This window comes from Natator depressus, chromosome 6, assembly GCF_965152275.1.
Source record: "Natator depressus isolate rNatDep1 chromosome 6, rNatDep2.hap1, whole genome shotgun sequence".
NCBI lineage: Eukaryota > Metazoa > Chordata > Testudines > Cheloniidae > Natator > Natator depressus.
Window position 1 is genome coordinate 51,060,904 of NC_134239.1, and position 18,285 is coordinate 51,079,188.

Genomic DNA, 18,285 nt, shown 5'->3' on the forward strand with positions numbered 1-18,285 from the left:
CTTCTGGGCAGCCAGGAGGTGGGATGCCAGGGCTATGCTCCTGCCACTTCCTTGTGTTGTGTCTTTTTGCTCTTTACACTGGAAAAATACCATGAGGAAACCACAGGGGCACAGCTGAGTCCCGAACAGCCATGCTTACTAAAGATATATAAACATGCCAGACCTACCTACATATATACTGCTGCTCTGGCTGGTTTCTGGCAGCTTCTAGAACAGTGGTGCCAAAACTTGTCCTGCCACACCCCCCTTTGCCGGTGAAGGAATCTGTCTGTCCCTGTCCCCCGCCCACTCCAATTACTGCAGTTGGCTTAGCAGAGGAGCTTGGGCTGAAGGCGGAGCTGGGGACAGAACTGGGGATGGGGGAGGAGCTGGGACTAGAACTGCCTGGGGGCAGAGAGGGAATGAGGGCACAGCTGGGCTGGGGCCAGGGCTGGGCTGGGGCCAGAGCTGGGAGCCACGGTCAGGAGCTGGGGCTGGGAGCTGGAGCCAGGGGTGGGGCCAGGAGCGGAGCTGGGGCTGAGGGCTGGGAGTAGAGCCATGGCTAGCGCCGGAACTGTGGCTGGGGATGGTGGGTGGGGCCGGGAGCTGAGCTGCTGCTGGGGCCAGAGCTGCCTAGTATAAACATACGAGCTATTTTCAACATTTAGCTCCAGATCCAGATTTGGAGATTTTGACCTGCTTCCCAAAATTTGGGAGTGTGCAAAGCTCTGATATTAAATGTTTTTACATGATGAATAAGATTCTTCCCACCAATAGCAACCATTCCGCTCTGTAAAGGGAAGAGAAAGTGAACTTTCTTCCTTTTCCTCATTCTGTCTAATTCTCATTTAGAAATGAACCCAGCAAAGAAGAAACCTCCAAGCAGAAGTTCTTACAGAAAGGGAGACTTGTAAAACAAAACAAAATAAATAAATAAACCCATCCTCATTTTATTTTGGGGGACTTACACTTTAAAAGACAATACAATGACACAATCATCAAAATCACAGAGAGCAGAAAGATATAATGAGAAGAAAGCGGAGAAGATTTAAAACATGATCGTAGATTTTTGTTAGCTTGCTCTTTTCTATCTAATTAGAGACACGTGGCCTGTCATGTTTCTAGGGTGGTTTGGGGGACTTTTTTGCTCATCTTTGTTTTAGTTATTTTACATTGTTAGCAAGGGAGTAGCTGAACCCGAGTGTAAATCAGTGGCAGAAGGGTAAGTGAAAGAGAGAGAGTGTTCAAGAGGGGTTTGAAGGAGAGGGAGAAAGTGACTAAGTTCACAGGAGGAGGAGGATACTCCAGGTAGATATGAGAGGTGTGGAGTTGCAGTGGGAGAAAGAGGCAAAAGGAACATGGTGAGGGGAAAATGGCTTCCCCTATTGTATATACCATTCTATATCACTGAGACCAGATTGATATATCTGGCTGAAACTACTAAAAATTCTGGGAACACGGTTGACCCAAATTGTCATCAATTCTATCCTGAGACAACATGGGAGCCATATGTGCCAGTGAAAGTCCTGCTTTCATCTCTCCAGTTATTTTTCCCTGCCTTTCTAGAGCTGGTCAAAATTTTGCCATGGGAATATTTTTTGTGAGAATTTTTTTTTTGACAAAATGGAAGTTTCCACGAAAAGTGCCCATTTTGGGGGTGGGGGTGGGGGTAGAAAAAATGTAGGTGAAAATGAAAAAAATGTTCATTGACATTTTTCACAAGAAATAAAATCATTCCCTGACTGGCTCTAGTCCTTTCCCTTTCAGCTAGAGTACTACAAGTTCTCCTAATGTACAGTGCTCTTGTACACGGAACTCCCTCTCCAGTAGAAGACACCAGCCCTTTCAAATGTGGGACAAATGACAATGTCTTGTATGTTATTAGAAAGCTGTGGAGGTGGGAGGAAGAGAATATCTGAGGAAGGTAACATTATTGCTGGGGGACTGTAGAGGTAAATATTGCAACACTGCAAGCCCTCTCTTGTCTTTGGAAGGTTAGGGCTATATCCTACTGTCTGATACATATACCCTCTGAGAGATCCCTGTCAAGGGCAGTGCTTGTATTTTCTTCTGATTTAGGCAAAAAAAGTGTTTAAATTCTCTCTAACTACACTAATATACATCTTGAGCTTTAAGGCTGGCTCATATGAAGTGAATGGATTGTGAAAAGGGGATAGAGGAAAATTAGCATATTGGACTATGAGCAAATAATCAAGTAATTTTTCCCTTGCTCTATTAAAGTGAAACTCATGCTGTCTCAGAAAAAGGAGACTGGAGTATGGTTTTGTCTTCAGATTACGTAATCAGTGGTAGAGATAGAGCCAAAGCAAAACCTTAGAACATAGGAGAAGTGGACCAGGATCCTAACTTTCCCACTCAGTCTCATCTTAGTTAAAAGACACATGCAGGATTTTAAAGTCCACCTGGACATGTTGAAACAACCACCATCTACACTTAGGTGTATCACACTGCATCACAGGAGTCAGGTCTTTAAATTTGGTGGACTCTTTTTATTAGTGATTTGCTTGTGTTTATAACAATCGTATCTGTTACAGTGTAAACATACTTAATGTTCCCCTTCTATTCAGATAGATTTTTTTTGTCTTTACGCTTACCTGCATGTATAAATTTAATAAACATGAAGCTAAAAACAAAAACACCCTAACCCCTCCCCTCACACAACTCAGTGGTTTGAGCATTGGCCTGCTAAACCCAGGGTTGTGAGTTCAATCCTTGAGGGGGCCATTTAGGGATCAGGGCAAAAATTGGGGATTGGTCCTGCTTTGAGCAGGTAGTTGGACTAGATGACCTCCTGAGGTCCCTTGCAACCCTGATATTCTATGATTCTATGATAACACACATAGAGAAACTGACCACAGAACTAATAGTTATGATAGGGAGGGTACAAGTGCTCATAACTGGATTACATTTATAATGTGCAAGTAGAATAAAGTCCAGAGTAGTAATATATGTACTTGATGCTTTAATTTCACAAAGCTGAAAACAATTATGAGCCAAATCAGCTGGGAGGAAGAATTTAAACAGAAAAATGTGAATGATAATTGGGAATCATTTAAGAACACCTTACTACATACCCAAAAAGCCACAATTCCACAACTGACGAAGAAGGTTGTGCTCATTAAAAAACTGACCTGTTGTAAAAAATTAAACAAAAATATAATAAATGGAAGAAAGGGGAAATGGATAGTAATTAATATAAATCAGAAGTTAGGAATTGTAGAAAATTGATAAGGGAAGCCAAGGGACACAAGGCTAAATCTATGGCCAGCAGAGTTAAGGACAATAAGAAGGAGTTTTAAAAAATATATTAGGGACAAAAAGAATCCTGATAATGGTATTGGTTCATTGCTAGATGGAAATGGTAGAATTATCAGTAATAATGCAGAAAAGGCAGATGTGACCAATAATATTTCTGTTCTATATTTGGGGAAAAAAAGATAATACAGTCTCATCATATGATGATTACATTCTTTCCATTCCACTAGTAGCTCTGATGGATGTTAAACAGAAGCTACTAAAGTTAGACATTTTACATCAGCTAGGCCACATAACTTGCCACCAAGAGTTTTAAAAGAGCTGACTAAGCAGCTCACTTAACCATTAATTTTGCTTTTCAACGAGTCTTGGAGCACTGGGGAAGTTCCAGAAGACTGGAAGACAGCTAATATTGTGTCAATATTTTAAAAGGTAAACAGGATGACCCAGGTAATTATAGGATTGTCAGCCTGACATTGGTCCTGGGCAAACCTTGTGCATTTTAATATGACTAAATGAACGTGTATACACTTGAGAACAAATAATGTAGAATGTGGGACTATATCCTGGGAAACAGAGACTGAAAAAGATTTGGAGGTGGTGAATAATCAGCTGAACATGAGCTCTCAGTGGAACACTGTGGCCAAAAGAGCTAATGCAATCCTGGAATTCATAAACCAGGGAATCTCGAGTAGGAGTAGAGAGGTTATTTTACTACTGCATTTGGCATTGATGTGACCGCTGCTGGATTACTGTATCCAGTTCTGGCGCTCACAATTCAAGAAGGGTGTTGATAAATTGGAGAGGGTTCAGAGAAGAGCCACAAGAATGATTAAAGGATTAGAAAACCTGCCTTAAAGTGATAGACCAGAGGAGATCAATCTATTTAGTTTAACAAATAAACAATTAAGGTGTGACTTGAATACAGTCTATAAGTACCTCCATGGGAAACAAACATTTAAATAAAGGGCTCTTCCTTGTAGCAGAGAAAAATACAATCCAATCCAATGGCTGGAAGTTGCAGGAAGACAAATTCAGACTGGAAATAAGGCATGCATTTTTGACAGTGAGGTTAATTAGCCATTGAAACAATTTACCAAGGGTCTTTGTGGATTCTCCATCACTGACAAGTTTTAAATCAAGATTGGATGCTTTTCTAAAAGCTATGCTCTAGGAAATATGTTGGGGGAAATTCTATGGCCTGTGCTCTACAGGAGATCAGACTAGATGATCATATGGTCCCTTCTGGCCCTAGAATCTATGAATAGCTTACAAGTAGAGTCATAGTTTAATAGTTTCTGTCTAATTTTGCTTAGTTTTGTTTTATTTGTCTTTTGCAGAGGGCATATGGTTAAACAAACAGAAAGCAGTGTGCCTCCTCCCCCTTAGGGCTTCATACCCTCTGATACTTGCTGTTTGCACATAAATTGCATGGTTTACCCCGACTTATCTCAACTTTGCAAACCTCCCATCCCTACAAAAGGATTTCAGAACCACCACATGGATTAGAATAATTTGAAATTTGCTCAGTTTTTTCCTGTGCTACTCTCTTCCCCATCGCACTATTTTTCAGCATTATCAATGACACCATTCAGGTCCAAAATTATGAGGACAGTTCCAGATTCAGGTCCAGAATTATGAGGACACTTCACCATCTAGATCTGCAGATTCATTGGAACAAAATGTGAAAATGGGGATCAGAGTCATTCAGATTCAGAGCACAGCTGTGGTATAAAGAAGTAATTTGCATATGGTATGCTCTACAAGGCTCAATGGTTCTTTGTAAATGTGTTTTTCTGAAATGCTGGATCTTATCCATGGTCAGGCCATGACTGGTTAAAACTAAATTACAAACATCAGCTTGGAGTGGTCATATGGTCAAGAAAGAAAAGGAGATTTTAGCAAACTAATTCCTTTAGCACCAAGTGCTGAAGTTGAAAACACTTACTGGAGTCAATAGGACTTTTGACCAAGTAAGTCCTTAGGCTTTGGCCTTTAGACTGCACCTGATCCTCCAACTGTGGGTGAAACCAATATTCTGAATCCAAACACCAGAAGCTTTGGGAGAGTTTGGATTAGATTAGAATCCAGACCCATACCTGTCCAGTCTATCTCCAATGTTCTCTCCCATGTATAATTGTATTCCACAGATCATGTTAGAAAGATGATGCAATTGTTTTGTTTGAAGTAACCCTGTACTGGTGCTACTGTGAAAGCATAGCTTTAAGAAGGTATATATATTGGTTTGGTTAATTTGAAAAGCAAAATGCTTGCCAATCTGCATACGTTTTAATCTGCACACAAAGTCTGGTGCTCCTGCCTCAACTCTCATAAAATACTTGGTGCTGTAATGAGGTCTGATGTTACTCAGACTTCACTCATACAATGTTTAATGACTATGAAATATTTTCATAAATAATTAAAAATAAGATGACAAAGAACGATGCAGCAGCGTTACTCAGTCAATATGCTTTCAGAGATATGTGCATATATAGATAAATGAATGCATAGCATGTGCTACATAAACCAATCAGTGCTTAAAAGAAACTCCAGATTTTCAATGTTACATAAGATGAAATACTGCATGGGTGGCAAATTATTTTAGAGTCAATTTAATTAAAAGAAAACCTTTCTCCCCCAGGGTAGCAGATAATGTGGCACTGGTGTGTCTTGAGAATCTGAGGCCAAAACCTGTCCTAACTTACTCCATGCATAAACCTATTGGGTTCAGTGAAGCTGCATGGGGAATAAATCTAGACAAAATTTATTCCATTATTTGGCAGAGGTGTGATATTAGAAGTGTATTATCCAAATCCTGCAGATGTTGTAGATGCAAAGTTCCCTTTATGCAAGATAAAGTCTGACATGTGGATGGTTATGGAACTGCAGATTCATAGGAAACAGAAATGGAAAGCAATTATTATATCATCCAGGGTCCATTCCAGCAGTCCCTTATTCATACAAGTAAGGGCCTTAGACCACCTCCTATCAGGGTAGGATTGTTCTCTATATTACATTTCCTAAGGCTTTGGTATTTAATACAAAATACCAGCAATATTTTACATTATACATATATGTGTTCTTATTGCTCCTGTAATATGTGTATTGGTAATTTTCTAATAAGGATTGTTATCTCATTCAATATACCCACAGTTGAGATACTGTGCAGTGTACTGGACTTTCAATGTTTAGTTTCCTGTTTCAATTATTTATAATGCAAAACTGCAGTGCACTTAATCATATTCACATGCCTATGTGACTTTTAAAGTTATAGTTCTAAAAGACAATGGGGCTCTAAAATCAGAAGACAATTTAGAATAACAAATCAGACCATATTTAACATATATTTAACTAACTTGATAGAAATCAGCTGCCTTTATAAATCCTTAACATGCTACTTTAAAACTCCTCCAAAACATTACACAATATATGTTTATGAAACAAACTTTTATGCTTTGCATCTTCCAGCCTGAGGTATATAATGTACCATATTAAGAACGCATATCAGTGGGGAATTTCCTTACATTCACCATGTGTTCAAATGAATAGCATGTTTTTATATGTTATTACAAAGGGAACATTGCACAACAAATTTACAGCAGACATGAAAGACGCTGTTTTGTATAGCTGCTACAGGCTAGATTCAATTTTTTAAAAAAAAAGTCTGTGTGACTCCTTAATAAAATGATATTTTAGAATGGTGTTTTTAAGTAACTCTCTGTCCATGGATAATGGCATCTTTCTCTTCCCATTTCTATTATGTGTCCACCTATTGCTCAAGAGCTTTTAACCTGGACTTCTGAGTTTGCTGTGGTCTGAATCTTATCGTCTGCACATCTGTCAGATAACAGTGGCTTAAAAACACTACCAACATAGGTTAGACAAGAACCTATGCCACGGTGACAAAAACATCCATATACCATTACCTCGTAGGGCTTTATGAATGAAGGATTTTCTGTGCATGTGTCTCTGGAAGTCTGTTACATTCATGGTTGCAAGTATCAGTTATTCTGAAGTCCAAAATAAAATAGAAAACTAGGTGTTTTTTAAAAATGACAGCAGTCAGAGTTTACCTTGTGAAATTTCATTTAAATAAAAAGAAACCGCTTTGTATTTCACTTCACAAAGCTTGGAGCTCTTCCAGCATTGCTCTGTCAGAAGCCGTGCATTTTCATTCTACTCCATTCCTGATCAGAGATTATTCATTTATGGATGGGTGGCTGTAAAAACTTGCCTCATGCATATGAAAATGGTAATGTTTACCACAAGGAGATTTCATTGCAGCCGAAAAGGGGTTGTGGCAACAAGTTCCTTAGCTGGGCTGTGTCTTCTACAAATGGACTTGGAATTGCTCACTTCACTCTCAATGGAATTTTTTGCCACTTGCCTTGTGGCATATACACCACTAGCTAAGCAAGCTGTTCGATTCACTTACAGATCATGATTTTGGAAGGAACTGGCAGAATGAGTATCAATTCCAGCAGCAATCTACTCCACCAGCAGCCTTCTTGGACAGATGGATATCCCACATGTAATGGTAGGAGGAATTCAACAATGGTGTATTGTCTATATTTTGGGAAGTGTGTGTGTGGGGGGGGAGGCGGGGGGCGGGGACGGGGGTATTATGCCTTTAAATATACGTAGATATGATTTTTGACCTCTGCACTATCCAAACTCCTTTATACTCTATTGGAATTTCACCAGGAGGACGGTGTGCCTAGAAATGATAATAATTTGTGGTTTATTACTGGTTCTTTTTCTTAAAGTGAATTGAGTGCTGATGAAAAGTGCTGGATTGACAGCCCCAAAGTTCCCTCTTCACAGAAGAAGTACAACACAGGCAGCAGCATTGCAAGCTTCACACACACACTGCTCAGACATTATTCTTTGACCTTGACCTGCAGGGACCACTTGAGAAGGGAGTTCAGTTTTCCTGCTCTGGCACAGTATTTGCCTTCTCAGCTCAGACTACTAAAAAGACAGACTGACACTGAGGGTTATTGCCAGTGACAGGGATTTTTTGTGATATGGAAACCTGTTCAATTCATAATGGACAGAGCTGTCCAGTTCCATTTCACATAAGCCACTAAACAGCCATCCTATGGTGAGGGCTTTGGGTCAGTACCAACCCAAGTTCAAGCCTAAGCAGTGACTTAGAGCTATACCTCCTGTGCCATTATTTTCTGAATTCTGGATGGTGGTAGAACTGTGCACCTATATATTATATTAGATACACCTTTTAAGATCTTTCACCCAATACAATGTCACAGTAGGAGCAGTAAACCTTAAAATCAAGCCAGGCAAGCACCCTATATCACACACTAATCACAGTCCTGTAAAATGCTATAACGAAATGTACAGTGAAGATTCTCTCATTCAGAACTTAAAGGAGCTCTGTTTCTTTTCTCTGTGTGATTCCTAAATACCTTATAATATATAATAGTGCCCTTGATAAACACACAGGGTTGCCTTTCATTTTGTCTGCGAGGATTCATGGTGAAAATCATGTTTGATTGAGAAGCGCTAGTTTCAGTTTACATGGGATTTTGCAAGCCTAAACTGGTGGGTTTTATTTTCAGGGATTTTTACCTTTGCAATCATTCAGGATTCACTTCCAGTTTTGAATTCACATGAGTCTGAAATTCCAAGTCAACCTGTATCTTCCTCTCTGCAATTCCCTCCACATGCCCACTCTCCTCTCTCAACAAGAACCCCCCTTTAACCTTTAAAGTCTTCTGGTTTGAGAACGGGTGGCCTACAAATGTCCTCTCCCCCTTTCTAAGACTGCAGCCTGCAGGGAGACAGGCCAACCACCTTTCTTAGGTCCTTCAGAGGGTGCCCAGTGGCTTCTAAATCCCATTGTTACTTTCTGGAGCCCCCTACATAGCAATTAATTCCCCACAATCCTGCAACTGCAAGCTGCAAATGGTTCTGCACCCACAGCAATCTGCTCCTGAGATACCCCTTGTTTCCTGGTAGCGGTAGCTAGGGAAACTTGGGGATTGTATTACTAACATTTCTCACAACCATGTTGGATATTCTTGTTTTTGGCTAGAATATGCAATACTGTATCAGTGCCTGGGATGGAAGGCTCATACAGTAAAGCTGGTTCTTGACAATTTTTTGACTTGCAGAGCAGGAGCTTGAAAATTCCCCCTGCGTTCCCACCGATCAGTCAAATATAGAGCTGGAATTTTAAAACATGGATGACATCTCAAATTTTAAAAATTTGAATTTAAAATTTTAGAAAAAAAAAATCACTCAATTCCCCCCCCCCCATCTCTCATGACCTCCAGAGTCCAGGACTGAGATATGTGGGGCTGAAATATGCTGTCCTTAGTATCACCTATTGGCACATCATTCCACTTTGTTTAGCTCAGTATGGCCGGGGCGAACCTTTATTAAGGTGGGAGAAGGGGGATTCTCTGTGGGACTTTCTGGCCAATTTAATAATTCTAGCTAACACATAAGCCTTATCTGATTAATAAGCCATCTTTATACAGTGCTGCTTTGCTTTGCCTACACAGAGCTTTTTCATCGAGGTGGCTAAGCAGCCTTGCTCTGGTCCCTTTTTGACTATATATTTGTTTTTGTAGTGTTTTCACCAACATTTCAATTTTTAGAAATATATGTAAAAACATCAGGGGCCTGCACCACCATTTTGTGGGCCTTAAAGTTAGGATTCCCATTCTGTGCTATTATCAGAAATATCTGGTTTTGCTGTGAAATTCTGATAAAGTAAAAAAAGAGCATTTTGCCCACCTTCAGACAGAATTAGAGTTTTATTATTTTCAATCTGAAACTGGCAAAATTTCACACCCCCCCTTTTGGGGATTATTTTTTAACCAGATATAATTTATTCTTATTATAGAAAGCGACTAGAAAGGTATAGTATGTGCTTCTTATATCTTAGCTTTAGATTTTAAGCTTTTTGGAGCAAGGAACTTGACCTCCTCTATTTATGCAAAGTATCTAGCACACTCTTGGTGTTAAATAAATATAAATAATATAAATAGTAATATTTAGTTAAGCAATGAGAATACTGTATCAATGTTGTACATAGACACTGCCACATTTTCAAAGACAGAAACAAACAAATTAATAGAATTCAAGGTCATAAGGGATCACTATGATCACCGAGTCTGCCCTTGGGTACAGCACAGGGCATAGAATTTCACCCATTAATTGCTGCATTAAGCCCATATCTTGTAGATGAGCTAGACCAGTGGTTCCCAAACTTGTCCCACTGTTTGTTCAGGGAAAGCCCCTGGCGGGCTGGGCCGATTTGTTTACCTGTCACGTCCGGCGAAACAAGTTTGGGAACCACTGACCTAGAGCAATCTGGCCTTTCCTTATGCCCCCATCCTCCCCTGCTAAAACCTTATTCATATCCTAATGAACTTGACTGCTGAAATCCACACCTACTTGGCATCCGTGCTTCTCAGATTTTTGCCACTCGAGTATTCAAATTATTGCTGCTAAAGTCATCTTCCTCTCCTATTGCTCTGGCCATATGATCCCTCTCTTTGGAGTCCTCTTTTTGGTTTCCTGCTCCTTATTGCATCAAATTCAGATTCCCTATCCTCATCTCTAAGGCCCTAGCTGCATCTGTTCTCATTTCCCACTACTTCCCCTGTGCCCTTTCCAATAATAGTTTGTCTCCTTTCCCCAGGTTTCACCTCATGCCTTTTTTCATACTATAGACTATGTCTGGAACCATCTCATTGTCCTCGTTTTCCAAGCACCGTCTCTCTCCTGCTTCAAATTCTTCCTTCAACCCCACCTCTTCAAGCAGTCCTGTTTTTGTTCTTTTCCGCAGGAACAATCCCAGCATATCATCCCCTCTCCTGCCTTGTGTGTGCTTGTCCTGGCTTATCTAGGTTGTAAACTCTTTAGGGCAGGAAATATGTCTCTTTCTCAGGGCCAGACTCTGATATGTTTATTCACTGAGTAGTCCCTGACACTGTGAATAGTCTCATTTACAGAAGAGGTTACTGGTCAATGTGAATAAGGCCTGGTGTGTGTGTGTGTGTAAAGTGCTGTGCAAATTTACAACACTGCATACATATTAATACTAATATTTGTTATTACATATTAGGTGTATTACTATACATAATATAGTTAATATTTTCACCACTACATTGTGCACACTAACTTTTGAACACACAAGTCTCAGGATTCCCAAGCTGCCAGATGTAGAAATCAGGCTATGAGTTGCCTCTCATTGAATTACTTTCCATTCCAGTCCTTCTGCCGGAGATTAGACAGCCCACAAGTGGTCAAGTCCGTGCAGGATTGTTGCTCTCCTCCCCGTACCACATGCAGTACTCCCAACAATCACTTGTGGTGCTTGCGCTCGCCTTGGTAAATTAGGACATAGAATCATAGAATCATAGGACTGGAAGGGACCTCAAGAGGTCATCTAGGCACTCAAGGCAGAACTAAGTATTATCTAGACCATCCCTGACAGGTATTTTTCTAACCTGCTCTTAAAAATCCCCAGTGATGGAGATTCCACAACCTCCCTGGGCAATTTATTCCAGTGCTTAACCACCCTGATAGTTAGGAAGTTTTTCCCAATGTCCAGCCTAAACCGCCCTTGCTGCAATTTAAGCCCATTGCTTCTGGTCCTATCCTCAGAGGTTAAGAAGAACAATTTTTTCTCCCTCCTCCTTGTAAAAATCTTTTATGTACTTGAAAACTGTTATCATGTTCCCCCCTCAGTCTTTTCTTCTCCAGACTAAACAAACCCATTTTTTTCAATCTTCCCTCGTAGGTCATGTTTTATAGACCTTTAATCGTTTTTGTTGCTCTTCTCTGGACTTTTTCCAATTTGTCCACATCTTTCCTGCAATGTGGCGCCCAGAACTGGACACAATACTCTAGTTGAGGCCTAAGCGTGGAGCAGAGCGGAAGAATTACTTCTCATGTCTTGCTTACAACACTCCTGCTAATACATCCCAGAATGATGTTTGCTTTTTTTGCAACAGTGTTACACTGTTGACTCGTATTTAGCTTGTGATCCACTATGACCCCCAGATCCCTTTCTGCAGTACTCCTTCCTAGGCAGTCATTTCCCATTTTGTATGTGTGCAACTGATTATTCCTTCCTAAGTGGAGTACTTTGAATTTGTACTTATTGAATTTCATCCTGTTTACTTCAGACTATTTCTCCAGTTTGTCCAGATCATTTTGAATTTTAATCCTATCCTCCAAAGCTCTTGCAATCCCTCTCAGCTTGGTATCGTCCGTAAATATTGACATCTCATTACCCCATTGGCAGGCACAAATCCTTTTTGCGTACTCAGATTCTAGCATTTTTAATGCAAATTATTGTCATGAAAGAACATAACAGAGGCTGTTCTGGAGGATTTGGCCAATCAACAAAGAATTTAGATATTCAGTAAAACCTCTGAGGAACAAATTAGGGAGCCTTGCATATTAAGAGATCTCTTTGAGGTATCTCCAAACACAAGGCATGATTTGTTTCTCTGCCTTGGATGCCAGCTCTGCTATACAGCTGATGTTTGTTGGTGGTTATATATGATAGATTTTACTACGTAATAATATACCTTTAAATATACATTTATTTGATCATTATTGGGCTAAATACTGAAGTTCATATTCAGCATTTATTCAGTACTTATTCAAGCCAAACTCCCACTCATCTCAAAGGGAGTTTTGCCCAAACAAGAACTGCAGGATTTGGCCCATCATTATTATACATACTTCAAAGGTGCCTTTTCCCACGTGGGCGTCAATACATCTATGCTCTAATATTTTTCCCACTGGTAGAGCCTTCCACCCAAGAATTTGAAAGCATGTTACAAACATGAATGAATTAATCCCCACAATACCCCAGTAACCTACGTTAGTTTGATTCTTTCCATTTTACAGATTGAGAAGCTGAGTCAAAGAGCACTGAAGTGACTTGCTCAAGGACAATCAGCAAGTTAGTGTTAGGGACTGGGAAGAGAATTAAGATCTGCTGGCTTCCAGTGATGTGCTTTAAGGACTAGACCACGCTTTCTTTCCTGTACACGGTACATAGACATTCTATCTCGGTATTACTGTTGTGTTAACAGATAGAGTAAATTCGTAACATTTCTCTTTCCAGTGCCTGGCAGTTTCTATGGAACTCAGTGGCATGAGATACACCCTCAATACTGGACCAAGTACCAGGTGTGGGAGTGGCTACAGCATTTCCTGGATACCAACCAGCTGGATGCCAACTGCATACCTTTCCAGGACTTTGACATCGATGGTGAACATCTATGCAGCATGACTTTGCACGAATTCACCCAGGCAGCTGGGAGAGCCGGCCAACTTCTTTACAGCAACCTTCAGCACCTAAAATGGAATGGTAAACATACACTAGCGCATGGACAGGACTGCAACCACAATTTTGTGAATTCTGGGTTGATCTAAGGCCACTTATGTTCCTCAGCCTTGCAGTGACTGAAGCTCTGCTTGTGAGGGGTTTAAGAGTTTCCCAAGAGTGCAACTTCATTGCTGCTGAGCTCCTAAGAGACACAGGACTGAAACTCCTGGTTATCCCCCACTTTACTAAGGTCTTACCTGATCTACAAGACATTAGTCAATTTAGCAGTACTGGGGAAAGACCATGAAAACAGATGGGATGTTTTATCAAAAAAGACAAAGTTTTTCTTTATTAACAAGTAGCCCACATTCTTATATTACAGAAAGGAGCTCTGTAACCCACTGATGCTCAGGAGATTCATAGGTGTGCAGAAATGTAGAACTCCCTTCCGTGCTTTTGAGGCCTCATGTAGCAAGAAGGCAACTCATTCTGTTAAATGACTGAAATAGATGTATGCAGGGTAGTTGTAGCTGTGTCGGTCCCAAGACATTAGAGAGGGTGAAGTAATATCTTTCATTGGACCAACTTCCATTGGTGAGAGAGAAATACATCAACTTAAAGCGGCACAGTCCCTTCCAGAACAACAGATGCAAAACCTGTAGACATATCTCCGCTCTACAATGATCAACACCCCCCACAATACACCTTTCAAGATCCATGGATCCTACACATTCCATATCACAACATGCCGCGTACCTCATCCAGTGCACTAAATGCCCCAATAACAACTATGTGGGTGAAACCAGACAATCACTACCCTCTCGAATGAAATGACACAGGAAAATGATAAAAGACAAAAACACCCTATTACCTGTGGGTGAACAAGTCACAAAACACTCACTCTATATCTGACCTATGAGTCCTCATCCACAAAGGAAACCTGCACAACACTTTCAAAAGATGAGCTTGGGAGCTTAACTTCATAATTCTGCTAGACACTAAAAATCATGAACTGAACAGAGACACTGGATTTATGGTTTATTACAACAATCTGTAACCCACTAACCCCTCTTTTTGTCCTATGACTTCTGGGGTGTTAATGGGCCACTCTACCTTGACTGGTCCCTTAGAATACGTGCTAACTACTTATGCCAAACAATCTGTTCCACCTTGCATTTAGCTGTGATGCTCAGGGTACCTTTCCCAGAGCTGAAGAAGAGCTCTGTGTGCCTCGAAGGCTTGTCTCTCTCACCAACAGAAGTTGGTCCCATAAAAGATATTACCTCACCCGTCTTGTCTCCGAAATAGACGTAGTAAGGTAAAAATGACAGACTCTTCCTTCCTTTCTTCTATCCACCCACCTGACACTTCCCATTTCCAGTCATAGCATAGTAATTTAGCAGATTCACACTAAGAAGTTAAATGAGGAGTTCACAGGGTGTGAGCGGAAGATGTGTGTGTGCGTATGTGTGTGTGCGTGTGTGTCCTCATGTCTTTTAAAAATTAGCCCTTTGGTATTGATCCCTGCTTGAAGCCCTATCTTTCCTTTGTGTGCCGTGCGCATAATTACACCTCCCCTCTCCCATGCAATCTCTTGCAGGTCAGTGTGGCAGTGAAATGTACCCATCACATAATGTCGTTGTTAAAACAGAACAAACAGGTGAGTAATAGCAATTGTTATGGTGTACCAGGTAACTTGACTTTACTTGGGTGTCAATGATCAAGGAAAATAGCTGCTAAGATAAAGTTCATAGTGGATGTTTTAGCAACAGCTTCACTTAAATACCAAAACAAGTCTGTTTTCCAGAGAAGAGGTCATTAAATAATGGAAATGAAATTAAAACTGAGCTTTTAAAAATGTCAGTAAATTCTCTTTACTGAATCTCTGAGGTCTCACATGGTACCAGAAGCACTAGATTGCATAGGGTTACTCAGTTAGGAGACCTCTAAAATGTCACATGTCCAGTGTCTTCATCACCTTCCTCCAAAGACAGTTTGCACAATTTGTAGTGGCTCATAACTTCCTCCCTCGGGCTTGGTTTCATTGTTAAAAAGAACTACAATGGAACAACACAAAATCAAGCTCAAGTTTTCTCCTCAACTTTGGCCATTTTCAGGGTTCCTTTCCAAGAATGGCTCAGCTCACATTCCAGATCTTCTCTCTACATAGCCACTCTCAAGTCCCTTATATGTGGGTGTGTTAATGAGCCACTGGCATACCCACTTACTATTTCCCAGAAGAATCAACACCAGCTTATAGCGTGGAGTGTTTCAGACAAACACAGACAGCCTATTTCATTCATCGGTCTATTGCCTTTTCCCTGTGGCATAGAATACAGCTAGGCACAGATCAAGGCAGGAATTTAGGGTCTTTGGTATATGTTCCCCTTGGTCAGAGCTGGGTCAGACAGAACAATGAGACACAGAGGTAGAGTAGCAGGTAACCGTCCTGTGTATAGCTACAGGTTGGCTTTCTGCTGGAGGGGAGTTGACTGTATTTGAGATGGAGAAAGGAAAGGTCTTCTATATGAGAAAGAAAAAATCTCTGAGGAGGAATCCCCAATATCGTTGTGGATCTTGGCCTGATTAAGTCTTAATCCACCCCTCAGTAGAGATACACAAGGCCTTCACAAAGTATTCATCTACAGACTGTGCAAATTTTAAAGCCTTGTGTATTCCCTTTTTTTTTATGGTGGCCACTTCTCCACTATTAAAAACTACTGCTGGATTGGGGCTGGTGCAGTGGGGCTGTGGTGATGCTCTGCTCATTGCCACATGAAAAGCCCAGGTTCAATTATCCAGGCGCAGTCAGTATGTCCATGAGCTGGCAGGGGCTGGGCGTGCTACTTTCTTGAGGATGGGAGAACTTGATATGGCTACACGCCAGCTCCTTGTGATGAGATAGAAATGAAGTTGGTGGGTTCAGAGGGGAATCCTATCTGGTCCTACTAAGTCAAGGAAGGTTGCCTCAGTGTGGATGCTGGCATAGCTGTAAGCATGAGGCCAAATAATCCCCACAAGCTTTAGCTGGGTAAGGTTTATTTTCAGAGACAACAGTCGGTGGATCAGATGTCCAGACAAGAAAAGGGTGTGTGCTACTGTAAGAACATGGGCTCAGGATGCCCCAACATGTAGCTATAAGTTTGCATGCCTGCTAAATTCCCATGTCATAAATGTTAACGCAGCCAAACAAGATGATTTAGCTAGTGACTCATTTTCAGTTTCCAATTGCATTAACTTGAAAAAATAAATAAATCCCAAATTTGAGTCTTATGCTTCATTGCCTTTGATTTGGAAAGAGAAAGAAAGACAAACTTAACTTCTCTGGCCTGAGAAGTTGTAATGCAAAAAGCATTATGATTTCACCAGCTGCTGACAAGAAAATCAAATGTGTGCCGGTTATGAGTCTGCTATTATAACATTCCATTGAATTTTCCTTGTATTGTATGGAGCACTATGAGTCTAAGGGTGGCTTTAAAAATCTTCCATATTCATGGGTTATGCATTTTGTGCCCAATAAAATGTCCTTTAGGTTAAGGATATATGTAAGTTTAGCAACAGGCCCTCAGTTTGATCCTCAATAGAGATTCTGCATTGGTATCTAATAATATAAAATGGGACCCACATAGAAGATTGAACTTTCAGTTATATCATGTTTTTTTCTATGAACTGATATGTCACCTAACCAAAGGGAGCCCTGGCCTCAGTGAGGGCTTCTGGGAACCACCATAATACAAACCACCATAATACAAACAAAGAATAAACCTTAATTTCTTCAATTCTACTAGAATGCTGAATTGTTCAGGATGCAATCATTTCTATAGCAACAAAGCATAACGTCACACACTTCACTGCTGGGTCAGGAAGAGGAGCTGATCTTCCATTGGAACACACATAGTTGAAATATTACCTGAGAGAATAGAATAATTCAGGCCAAGACAAAGTATTTTTAAAAAATAAATATTCTGTATTAACAAATTTGCCCTAGTGTACAAATGGCATGGGTGAATGTAACAGTCTATGGTGTAGCAACTTGCATGTTTTTTTCCCCATGGTCTTTTATTTGTCACCTTTCTCTTATTCCTATGGTTCAGTGTCTCATTGTTACTCACCTCACTGCTGTATAGTATTCTTTTACTGATACAGACTTTCCTTTTGGTCCCTATCTTCAGATCCGTCTTTAATGGCCTCCTGGAAAGAAGAGAATTATTTGTATGACAGTGGTTATGGTAGCACAGTAGGTAACTAACATCACAATGCTTCAGGCATTTATAAAGTGTTTTATTGTGGTAAGAGGATGTTAACGTTAAACTTTTTCTTTTTAATCTCCAGAGTTATTGGACAGTAAAACTTTCTGTCGTGAACAGATTTCCACGACTACTACCAGTCACCAGCCTCTTGGTAAGAAGCTCTTAATTCTATTGCTGATCATTTGTGTCACACACCCTAGAATTACTGCTATATAAAAGTCTTCTGTTGCAGGTCTGAGTGTAGGTATCCAGTAGTTTTAAACCAAAAGTCGATATAGACAAGAAAAAGTCGATATAGACAAGAAGCAAGGACTCTTGAGGGAACATGGGGAAGAAGGAGAGAAAACATAAGGAAAGAAAAGGGGGAAAAGAGAAAGTAATCCAAAGAGAAACAAATACTGAAAAAGAATCAAAGGTAGAAAAATATCAGGGTGAGAGAGAGAAAGAGAGAAAAGAAAG

General features: G+C 40.4%; 2 protein-coding genes across 3 annotated transcripts in view; one reads left to right on the forward strand and one right to left on the reverse strand.

The window, feature by feature from the left end:
* Positions 1–17,740, reverse strand: part of ELF5 (E74 like ETS transcription factor 5) — a 97,492-nt gene extending 79,752 nt beyond the window's left edge. Inside the window, exons 1-2 of the mRNA XM_074955266.1 lie at positions 17,689–17,740; positions 13,496–13,605 (exon numbers count right to left, since the gene is read on the reverse strand). Coding sequence (XP_074811367.1) covers positions 13,496–13,527 — 32 coding nt within the window. The 5' untranslated portion in view covers positions 13,528–13,605; positions 17,689–17,740. The remainder of the gene's footprint in view (positions 1–13,495; positions 13,606–17,688) is intronic.
* The window catches only part of EHF (ETS homologous factor), a 32,094-nt gene that overhangs the window by 8,278 nt on the left and 5,531 nt on the right, over positions 1–18,285 (forward strand). Inside the window, exons 2-6 of one of the 2 annotated variants that reach the window (XM_074955264.1) lie at positions 7,693–7,792; positions 13,373–13,618; positions 15,177–15,236; positions 17,749–17,817; positions 17,909–17,977. In XM_074955264.1, the coding sequence (XP_074811365.1) occupies positions 7,696–7,792; positions 13,373–13,618; positions 15,177–15,236; positions 17,749–17,817; positions 17,909–17,977 (541 nt within the window). In that variant the 5' untranslated portion in view covers positions 7,693–7,695. Of the gene's footprint in view, positions 1–7,522; positions 7,793–13,372; positions 13,619–15,176; positions 15,237–17,748; positions 17,818–17,908; positions 17,978–18,285 lie in introns of those variants that run through there. The other variant, XM_074955265.1, reaches the window with a different exon arrangement.